The sequence below is a fragment of the Schistocerca cancellata genome, chromosome 3 (genome assembly GCF_023864275.1).
Source record: "Schistocerca cancellata isolate TAMUIC-IGC-003103 chromosome 3, iqSchCanc2.1, whole genome shotgun sequence".
Taxonomy (NCBI): Eukaryota; Metazoa; Arthropoda; class Insecta; order Orthoptera; family Acrididae; genus Schistocerca; species Schistocerca cancellata.
Window position 1 is genome coordinate 917,862,965 of NC_064628.1, and position 12,093 is coordinate 917,875,057.

General features: G+C 40.1%; 1 protein-coding gene across 1 annotated transcript in view; it reads left to right on the forward strand.

Moving 5' to 3' along the window:
• The window catches only part of LOC126176648 (arylsulfatase B-like), a 108,344-nt gene that overhangs the window by 41,500 nt on the left and 54,751 nt on the right, over positions 1–12,093 (forward strand). The window contains exon 4 of the mRNA XM_049923806.1: positions 8,835–9,058. Coding sequence (XP_049779763.1) covers positions 8,835–9,058 — 224 coding nt within the window. The remainder of the gene's footprint in view (positions 1–8,834; positions 9,059–12,093) is intronic.

Sequence of the window (12,093 nt, forward strand, 5' to 3'; positions counted from 1 at the left end):
AAGGAACGATTCATGATAGAAATCAAGACCACAGTATTTTTAAAATGAGCTTATCTTATGTGCCTTTCTTTACCACCTGTGAAGCAAGTATTTTAGACAGTAACGTTCACACAAACTGGCACTGTATTCCTCCAAAATTTCACTTTGCATTAAACTAAAAGTACTTTAGCAAAATCCTATCTAACTTCACTTTTGTGGTTTTAACTATAACTTTTACTACTCATTTTACATTTGACAAAAAAAAATCGCTTTGAAACACTTGAATGCAAAAATTGTTCATATAAAACAGGATAGTCGCCTTTAGCAGCACTTGGATGAGGACCCTGGAGAGGTTCTTGATCAGGATAGAATATATGGTTCCAGACACACATTTGGATTATTATTAAAGCCACACTCAACTTAACTGGTCCATGCCCATATACATAGCCGGATGTATGAGATTAGTAAAGCAGTGACGAAGTTTTGGTGGTAATCGACATGATTGTACTAACGGTCTTTGATATTCGAATGCTCTATAAAATCTCTTCTTGGCATCGGATTTTCAACATATTAGAGCCATTCCTTTTTGCCGAAAATACCAAATAATAGCCAGACCCACATGCGAGGCAAATATTCTTTGCAAAGCAGCTTGCAATTGCCTCTTTTGGCACCATCATAGTGTACTGTGCTACGGCTAGCCACACACTGCGTACTGTTCACACCAAGGAACCGCACAGTTCGACCGCCAAAACCACCTTCTACCTGACGCAATGCCACATCCGTTGTGGAGGGACTTCATTACATCTTTTGTATATAACAAATACAAGTGCCCTAAGCATGAACCAGCTTCGAATAAACATTGTCTTTTTTATAAACATACATATATTATAAAAAATATTATTTTAAGAAATCATTTTGCTCTTTTATTCATATATATATATATATTACAAAACTCTATTATTGCTGTCGCAAATCAATGACTTTAACACAGAATACAGACTTCATAAATGCAGATGCACAGTTGCATAATATAAACCTACTTCTCATCGATATAGGCGTTACAACATCTTAAAATTGGGTATCTTAACTGAGCCATCACATTAGATACAGGGTGGCGCACGCTTTGTCTGACCATTTTGTTTTTGACTCAACACTTTATTCTCAAGATAAACTCAAAGGAATATTTAATAACATGTAAAACACTCTGTGGAGAATTGTTATAACTCAGCACAAGCTCAGTATGTCCACCATTTTGATTCCTAACGTCCTACGGACAATCACTGATGTTGGCGATTTCACTGCAAGCTTCAAGAATAAGGTCTGAACTCAATTATAAAGCTGCTGATTAAGTGACGCTACATCGATATAAATGACGATAGTTTATCTAAGGATATCTATCGATATCAAAATGGCAATATAGAGTGCCGATATTTTTATTTTATATTTTCTCATAATTTTCGGTAAATATTTGAAGGTGTTCTTTTGAAATTGTAGTAGAACATAAATTTGCTGTCACTGTGTAAAGGAGTCTTACTACTTGTTGTGCTTTCATCATGTCTAGTTGTTCTCTTTGAATGTGTGAAGCAAGTATAGGTGACACAAAAGGAGAAGTCCGATTGTACTGGGTGTAACGGTGTGAATGGGATAACAAGATTTCCTATGTGAAGAAATAGCACACCAGTTGCGCTAAGAAACAATTTTAACGCAAGGAATTTGCTACTTCTGCACATCGGCATTCTTCGAAAACAGTCGCTGAAAATGACGAACGAAATGCTAAATAACTAGATTTGTCATTGCAGTGGATGGTGCCGTGTGAGGAGAAACGCTGACGAAATCGGCGCTCGGCGCTATCGACAGAAACTGCAATGTCTGGCTTCAGTACGCAGTTTTGACACTACAACTGCTAGGTCACTAGCATTGGCAGAAATGGAAAGACAGGGAAGCCGACATTAAGGGTTCCGGACAAATCCGATACGTGACGAAACAGAACGACGTACCAATAGGACACCTTTTATTGTGCCATTTACGTGCAGTTACCATTTTTAGCAACGCGGTTGTCGCCAAGAGCGGAAGTGCTTTGTTTTCACTTCAGTTTGGCTCTACGGGAGATAGGCAGGCTTCTAGCATGTTGATGTACAGAATATCTAATAACAAATCAATTCTTCAATATATACAGCTTTAGAGACGGTAGTATATTTACATTGTGCAGCCGATATTTTTATAGGCTGGTCCGTAGATACTTTATCGTCGATATGTCGATACATTTTCACGATATATTGAGTCGGATATTGATGCATCTTTTAAGTATCGGTATATCTGACACGCTATAAAAAAAAAATATAACAGTCCTACTCCATTAAATCATGTGAACTTCTCAGAAAAATTGTTTCCTTTTAGTTAGCACCAGAAAAAGAAGTGACGTGGGTGGAGGCCCGAAGTACTGCCGGGGATGGGGGGGGAGGGAGAGGGGAGGGAGGGGCAAAATTGTTCTTTAATGAAACGACCTTGAAAATTGAGTGAAATAACCCGCATATCGAAACGCCCGTGCTCCATCTTGCATGAAACATAGCTTGATGAAGTGCAATGGAGAGGCAAGAACTGTGGAACGTAGTTATTGCGGAGCATGCTGAAATAACGAGCACTCTTCATAGTTTTCTCAAAGAAAAAGGGTCCAATAAGTTCTGGTCGGATGACTACAGGGTAATACCAACAGCAGCTGAAAATAGTATAAAGCGAGTAGAATTTGTATGAATAGAAAGGTAGGGCAGAGAGTATGTTACTGTGAACAGTTCAGTGATAGGATCATTCATATCAGGATCGACAGTAAACCACCATCGAAAATGATAATTCAGGTACATATGCCGACGTCATGAGCTGAAGATCAAGAGAGAGAGAAAGTATATGAGGATATTGAAAGGGTAATACAGCTCGGAAAGGGACCTGAAAATCTAATAGTCATGGGGTACTGGAATGCAGTTGTAGGGGAAGGAGCAGAATAAAGGGTTACAAGAGTATATGGGCTTGTAACATGGAATGAGAGAGGAGAAAGACTAATAGATTTCTGTAAGAAATTTTAGCTAGTAATAACGAATAGTCTGTTAAAGGATCAGAAGAGGAGAAGGTAGATTTGGAAAAGGTCAGGGGATGCCGGAAGATTTCAGTTAGATTACATCATGGTCAGATAGAGATTCCGAAAACTGATGCTGGATTGCAAGGCGCACCGAGGAGGGGATGTTAACTCAGATCACAATGTAGTAGTGATGAAGAGTGGACTGGAGTTTAAGAGATTAGTCAGGAGAAATCAATAGGCAAAGGGATGGGTGCGGAAGTACTAAGGAATGGCGAGATACGCTTGAAGTTCTCTAAGGCTATAGTTATAGTAATATGAGTAGCTCATTAGGTAGTACATTTCTAAAAAGAACAAATACAGATGTCGGAAAGATAAAGATTGGTACAAAAAAGGCAACGGCGAAGAAACTGTGGGTAACAGAAGAAATACTTCAGTTGATCGATTAAAAAAGGATATACAAAAATGGTCACGGAAATTTAATAATATTGATGTAGAAGTCGCTGAGGAATGACATAAATAGGAAATGCAGGGAAGCTAATACGAAATGGGTGCATGTAAAATGCGAAGAAATTGGAAAAGCAATGATTTTCGGAAGGACTGATTCAGCATATAGGAAAATCAAAACAACCTCCGGTGAAATTAAAAGCAAGGGTAATGGCATTAAGGGTGCAACGGTCATTCCACTTGTAAATGCACAGGAGAGAGCGAATAGGTAGAATGGGTACATTGAAGATTTGTCTGATGTGACACAAGAAAAAACAAGAGTCGATTTACGAGATATAGAGGATCCAGTATTAACATCAACATTTTATAGAGCTTAAGAGGACTTAAGAACAAATAAGGCAGAAGGGATAGATAACATTGCATTAGAGTTTCTGAAGTCACTGGGGCAAGTGGTAACATAACGACTATTCATATTGGTGTGTAAGATGTGATGAGGATGATGATGATTAGTGTTTTAGGGCGCACAACAGTGAGGTTATCAGCACCCAGTGTAAGATGTATGAGTCTGGCGACATACCATGTGACTTCCCAAATAGTGTGCCGATCGATACAACTAATTACAGCTACGAAGACTAGTAATTCGAGAGTGCGAACAAACCTTATACACTGGGACGATTTCATAAATTAGTATGTAACCCATTTCATCACTTCCGCTCTTGAACTTTTGGTAAAACACGCGTATCAAGTAAGTAAAAGCCTACTTCCAGTTTTTCAGATGATGATGCAAAACGTGGTCGAAATACTCGCAGAATACACTGAGAACTTGACGTGTCCGACGAACTGGTAAATTTGTCGTAGATGTATCATTACAGACTTTCAGTTATTATACGGAAGCGAGAAACTCCAATTACTGATTAGGAACAGAATGTTGGTTTCATAAATTAACCGCGGAAATTGTCAGAAAAGGCAAAAGTAAAAATTATGACGTTTAGTTGTTCAGGTTTATAAATAAAATATGAAAAAACTGAACTATCTATAAATCCAGAAAAATCTGTTAACGTCGCCTTTAATACAAAAGGCGAAACTCGTCGGAAAATGGATATAGTAAATCTCCAGTTAACCAGACGCAGTCAACCGAAATCCAGGCTATTCAAAACGATTCCGAAAATCGCATTAAAAATTAAGAAAAAGCTGTAGACGTGTGGGGACGTGTGCTGGGTTTCGGGGCAGCCTTGCCTTGAGTAGCTTCCCCAGCTACCGACTAGCCAATCTAAACAAAGCTACGCTACCAGCAGAAGTGTATTCATGTGGCATTTTTTTTCGTTGCGTGCGTATTTTTCTACTATGCTATAAACAGTGAAGTACAGTACACTGTGTATTAATGTACTGTAATTCTAAAGCTGCAATCTTAAATCTAATGAAGAACATAAGCATACCCTAAAAAGATATTTTTTATTTGTTGGGCCTTGAAAACTTTCAAAAACACATACAGACAAAAGCAACTGAGTCCACCCATGTCAAGTCTCAAATTAAACTTGATATATCCTACTGCCTTAGTACTATACTACGTGCAGTCGAATTTTCATAATTTGTTACGTAATTCAATTAAAGCAGGTGTAGTATGTTCTCAAATTTTACATTTCTCTAATAAGGTGCTTATCTGACTAGTTTTTAAATCGCGCGCCACCCGTTCGGAACGCAGAGACATACACACACACACTAGAGTGCTGCAACGCTCCGTGTTTGACCGGTCACGGCTCGCCTGTTGACGGGGGGACCGAGCAGCTCGTGTCCGGCCCCACACCACTCGGCTCGGTCACGTACTCGCCCCATGTCCGATGTCCGGATTACGGACACGCGGATAACCGAGCATGGCCGGTCACCACTGACGTCTCACCTCGCCTCGACCCGGCTCGCTGCACTGCACTGCACTGCACTGTACTGTACTGTACAGATCCAACGCCTCTCTCTCTCTATCTCTCTCTCTCTCTCTCTCTTTTAATACAAAAGTAACATTTCCAAGAACGGGTACGTGACACAGCTAAATTCATAAAGCACCTGGAAAGTAAAATGATATTTCAATACAATCGCGGATAGAAGACGAGTCTCATTTCCAAACAGAAGAGATATTTTCCCTTTCATTTATAGGAAACATTAAATAAGTGCTTTCCCTGTAATCTAGAAGACAACCATCTTCATAAAGAAAGCATATAAAGAACATTAAACATTTACAGTAGTAACTTGTCACACGTTTCAATTGTTTGCAACATAAACAAAATTATAGTTATTGTTGATCAGCATGAAATCACTAACGCGTTCCGGATTTAATTGGCTGCGGCAATTTGTTAGTAACATGCCGGCTTTACCAAAGCACCTTTCACTAGGTGCGTTTATTGCTGGGATACATAAAATACGTCTTGCTACTGCAGCCAAACCTGGCAGATCTGTTTCATGTCTGCTCCACCACTTTAAGATGTCATCATCATCTCCGGGGTGCATTAAAATGTACAGATCTACTTCATCTGCTGCGGATGATCTGTTGTTCCTCCATTCCTTGAAACGAGCACTCTTTCTGGGCGCTGATGACACAGTACTTGAAGGATCTATGATAATAAACAAAAGAGGCAAGTAATACAGAACTGATATGGAAATCATCGAAACATTCCCGTAAAAGACCGATGACCTCGCTGTTTGGTCTCTCCCCCCAAACAACCCGACCCCCGTTCCCATAAAAACGAAATGTTTCACGTTAATGAAATATTATACGAGTCACAACATTCCCGTTTCTCTATAATACCCTTTCCACTAACTATGCATATACGATTATGTTAATGATTGAATGTTGTACCTGCGTACGTAGCACACATTTGTCGCACATTGTTAAGAATTTCCTGCTTTTCACTTATTTAAAGCATATTAAGATAACGGAAGGACGGCCAAAGAAACGATCTTTGTGAGGTTTCTTGCAACTGTGTTTCTTTAAATGAGTAGTTCCCGACTGGAAAAACAATAAAATGGAGCAGTTTATGCACGATACGTACCCAGTAGACGCAATGTTTTCATCTACAACCAACAGAAATGTACTCCATACTTGGCTTTTTAGACCCTCCCGTTTCTCTAACGTGTAAACATTGGTTTCAATCTTACGTCTTACTACACTGGCTTCCTCGCGCTGCATGATTACAGAGAGAGACACACCACAAATAAGAAGCCCGTACTGGCTGCAGTGTCACACGGATAATAACACGTGTAATGTGTTTGAAGTTATGTGCTACGTATTCGGTCACGGCTTCTATGCTCGGTCACAAGAATTAGTGCGGGTAGCCTATCCAGTTAGGGTGTGCTCGCCCCACCTCGTATTTTGTGCTCGCTTACTCGGTCATGCAGGACTCTAACACACACCACACCACTGCCAACGCCACCCGCCCGCCCGATGCGAGTGTGCGGTTTTCAAGTGCGCTAGCCGAGCTGCTGTACACATACGGCATTGTTGTATGGTTTGTCGAATCAGACACAATAGAATGCGGTGTTCACGTGGTTTTTAATTGTAATCAACGCGTTCTTTTGTTTGTATTTGTCAGGTTTTAAAAAATAAATGACTTCGAAACGTAGACAAGAGGGTATTCGTCCGTTTTATTTACTGAAAAGGAAGAAAGGAGAGAGAAAATGAACCAGTATTACCTGGAAACAATGACGGTGACTAATCATTGTCGACTCAAAGTTCAGCAGGTAGATCTTTGTGATTATTTTGTATGCACTTAATGAAATTCATACAAACACGATTAGTCGAGTTTGTGACTTTTTATTAGGCTGAGTTTCTCTGATCTTTCGGTTGGCGTGGTGTGGGTGGCTGTGGTCAGGACTCTGGATCACTATTGCCAAGTTATTGATTTTTCCCACTAAATTCGGTGGTTTTCAATACCTGTCTAGTATGCAGATTTTGCGTCTACTGGCTGGTGTGAATTATGGTGGATTTTAAAAAGATTGGGTTGATTTATGGTAAAATTATTTTTTAAATCACTTGATCCGTTCTACATACAGAAAAAAACAATATTTCATTTGCTAGAGGCTAGTAGCTCTTAAATTTGTTTCACCTAAATATTTATAATGCACGATATTTTGTCTTCGTTTCCATGTTGTTTTGTGGCCGTATTGTTATGCACCCGTTTTGTTATGCGCTCTAGTATTAATAAATCTGCAAATGCACAGTGCATATCTGTAGTGCCAATGGTAATATGGTGTTTCTTAAATCAGTTGCTGTTGTTTTAGTGGTAAACATATGTAAAATAAAGGGACAGTATACCCAGAAATTTCGTGTAGAGTCGCTACGTGATAGTAAATTTACAGGCTGGCTAGAAAGAATTCAAGGCTATGACACAAGAGCATATTATAAATTTTGCCGTAATATTTTGTTAGCGTGTTCTGCGCAATAATAACTCACAGTGACGCAAAAAAAAAATCATCGGGCAGCAGCAGCACTATTGTCAACAAACAGAAATACCTTTCAATACTGTGTAAGAGTATTCAGAAGTGAATCAAGCTGAGGGTTCCCTTGAGTTATTTGTTCCACCAACTGTCCGGTCATGTCATGTCTTCACATAACTGATTCGTGCAAGAGTAAATTCACAGACAGTAATATTACCAGAAAACTTAAAATACATAGAACAAAACGAAGTGCAGGTATAAAATAAGTAATAAGGCGGTATTTTGTGGAAAATTCACCGAGATGTGTCTGACAGTTGGGTCAAGCCTACCTACAACCTGTCGAAGTCATTGAAGAATTTGCAAAGAGCTACCCGAGGAGACTCGCTATGCGATAAATGTGCTGTTTAGAATGTTAATGTTTACCTTCAGAAAGCCTGCGCTCAGTTGGGTCAAGCCCTACCGAAAACAAAATCCTAGATCCTCCACTGAATACAAAATCTTGCAGTACATATTAGATGTCGATGACTCAGACGAAGAAACTGGTATCCGAAACGGCTTTCCCCCACCCCCTCCCCCTTATTTCGGTTCACTCGGGTTGTACTGTTGTTATTATTATTACAGTTAACTTATGAAACGATATACTTTCTCCAAAACTTCATCCCACCAAAAATAATTTGCTGGTTCGTTCGTTGGTCAATATATTACAAACCTTAGATACGTAAAAAGTCAAAATTCCTAGTTAAGACCAAAATTCTGTAGCTTTAAGTTTCGTCACAGGAACTTCTTATTCCTAGGTTACGCTGTTATGAAATATCACAAAAATGTCCAATACTTCTAGAATCTGGCTACACCTACTATTACAGAGGCTGTCAATTTAATGCTCTGAATTAATAACAGGTACTCCTTCTGCCGTCAGGTATGCAGGGTCACGTGATATGGGGCGCCGAGCCGCGCGGGCTGCCTGCGGGCAAGATCCTGCCGCAGTACCTGCAGGACTTGGGCTACGTCACCAGGGCGATCGGAAAGTGGCACCTGGGACACCACGCCAAGAACTACACGCCCACGCACCGTGGCTTCAACTCACACTTTGGCTACTGGAACGGATGGGTCGGCTACTACGACTTCATATTTGAGACTGATGTAAGATATCTGGTTGTTTAACTCACGCACATACACCTGAAACACACAGTATGGTGGTTACGGCCTATTTCGGCACAGTACACCGCTGTTGCTTAGGTAGTGGACAGGTTTCCAATTTTCACAACCAGCACGGCTAATCTTTGGATTTTCTTGCACTTAGCTATAATTTTCTAATGATACGACCTCCATGCATGTAACTGCATAGTTCTTCGAATGCAGTAGAGGTACGGGCGTCATATTTCGGTTGGGTTTCGATGAAGTAGTTTAGACTGTTCCCACGGATGAATTGCCGCGATTGTCTGGAATCACAAGGCAGACACTGAGTGAAATATGGGCGGGATCAGGCCTACGTTGCTGTAATTAATACCTTAGGATGAGAAATATCTTCCTAAACATGTGTTGGAATCAATAAATCAATTAAGTATGCAAACACCAAAAATTTTATTACAGCTAACATAATAACGATGATTCTTGTTACATCTTATATACAGTGTGGTCCATTGAACGTGTCTGGGCCAAATATCTCACGAAATAAGCATCATACTAAAAAACTACAAAGAACGAAACTTGTCTTGTTTCAAGGAGGAATCTAGATCATAGGTCAAACGGATATCAACTGCGTTTTTTAAATAGGAACCCCCATTTTTATTACATATTCGTATAGTACGTATTGAAATATGAATGTTTTAGTTGGACCACTTTTTTCGCTTTGTGACAGATGGCGCTGTAATAGACGAACAGTTGGTAACAGGTGGATTTTTTAAATTAAAATACAGAACGTAAGTAAGTTTGAACATTTTATTTAGGTTATTACAATGCGATACATGTATCTCTGTGAACTTATCATTTCTGAGAACGCATGCTGTTACAGTGTGATTACCTGTAAATACCATATTAATGCAGTAAATGCTCAAAATGACGTCTGTCGACCTCAATACATTTGGCAATACGTGTCACGGCATTCCTCTCAACAGCGAGTAGTTCGCCTTCCGCAATGTTCGCACATGCATTGACAATGCGCTGACGCATGTTATCAGGCGTTGTCGGTGGATCACGATATCAAATATCGTTCAACTTTCCCCACAGAAAGAAATCCGGGGACGTCAGATCCGGTGAACGTGCGGGCCATGGTATGGTGCTTCGACGACCAATCAGCCTGTCATGAAATATGTTATTCAATAGCGCTTCAACCGCACGCGGGCTATGTGCCGAACATCCATCATGTTGGAAGTACATCGCCAGTGTGTCATGCAGCGAAACATCTTGTAGTAACATCGGTAGAACATTACCTAGGAAATCAGCATACATTGCATCATTTACATTGCCATCGATAAAATGGGGGTCAATTATCCTTCCTCCCACAATGCTGCACCATACATTAACCCGCCAAGTTCGCTGATGTTCCACTTGTCGCAGCCATCGTGGATTTTCCGTCGCTCAATAGTGCATATTATGCCGGTTTACGTTACACTGTTGGTCAATGATGCTTCGTTGCTAAATAGAACGAGAGCAAAAAAATCTGTCAAAGTCGTCGCCATGCAATTCCTGGTGCACAGAAATATGGTACGGGTGCAATCCATGTTGATGTAGCATTCTCAACACCGACGTTTTTGAGATTCCCGATTCTCGCGCAATTTGTCTGCTACTGATGTGCGGATTAGCCTCAACAGCAGCTAAAATACCTACTGGGGAGTCATTTGTTGCAGGTCGTGATTGACGTTTCACATGTGGCTGAACACTTCTTGTGTCCTTAATTAACGTAACTATCGGGCGAACGGTCCGGACACTTAGATGGTGTCGTCGAGGATACCGAGCAACATACATAGCACACACCCGTTGGGCATTTTGATCACAATAGCCATACATCAACACGATATCGACTTTTTCCGCAATTGGTAAACGGTCTATTTTAACACGGGTAATGTATCACGAAGCAAATACCGTCCCCACTGGCGTGATACCACGTACTTATATGTTTGTGACTGTTACAGCGCCATCTATCAGAAAGCGAAAAAAGTGGTCCAACTAAAACATTCATGTTTCTTTACGTACTACACGAATATGTATTAAACTTGGGGTTCCTATTAAAAAAAAACACACAGTTGATATCCGTTTGGCCTATGGTAGCGCCATCTAACGGGCCAACAATAGCGCCATGCCATCTGGTTTCCCTCTTCAAGCTAGATGAGTTTCGATTTTTGTAGTTTTTTCGTTTGATGCTTATTTCGTGAGATATTTGGCCCGGTCGCTATCAATGGACTACCCTGTATGTTAGTTTCGAGTCTCAGTCGGATACACAGTTAATCTGCCAGAAGATTTCATAAAAACGTTGAATAATACTTTATATTAATATTTTTGCTTGGATTATTCAAATCTTTAAATCATGAGATTTTATTTATCTAAGTGGTTTGAGGAGTGAGTACAACAGATTGATTGTACAGGAGTTATTTTGAAGAAAATATTTAACAGAAAGGTTGAAAATGCCGTCTTGTGCTATAGATTAAAGAACGTAAAACACTGACTCCAACTTTCAGATGCGGAATTGATTGCCAACCACGGTGGCGAAACAGAAACTGTGAAACAGATGCAGGGCCCCGAATTATGATGATGCACTTCCATCTCGAAATTCGCAAACTGCGGGACACAACTTTCTACTCAGTAGAACACTGAACAATAACTGACAGACGCACAACAAGGAAACTTCGGGCTGTTACACGTTAAACACAGGCGTGTTCAGGTATGCCAACCGCATTTCGCTTCAACACACCGTTGGCGCAAAATTACGAATGTTCCGGAATTTTTTGAACAGACCTGGTATATTATCTATGTGTTGTCGTCTAAAAAAGTTAAATTTGTTGTTGAATATAAGGTTTAGTTGAACGCTAGTATTTCCCGATTTATTGAGTGGCATCTGATCTAATTTCACGGGTGTTTTTCTCGTGATGTTTGGGAGCAAAGAAGGGCTTATTTCAATAGTGGTACAAGTCCATTTTTGTTCATTTTGAGAGACAGAGTCCTAAAGTTAAATGAGCGCT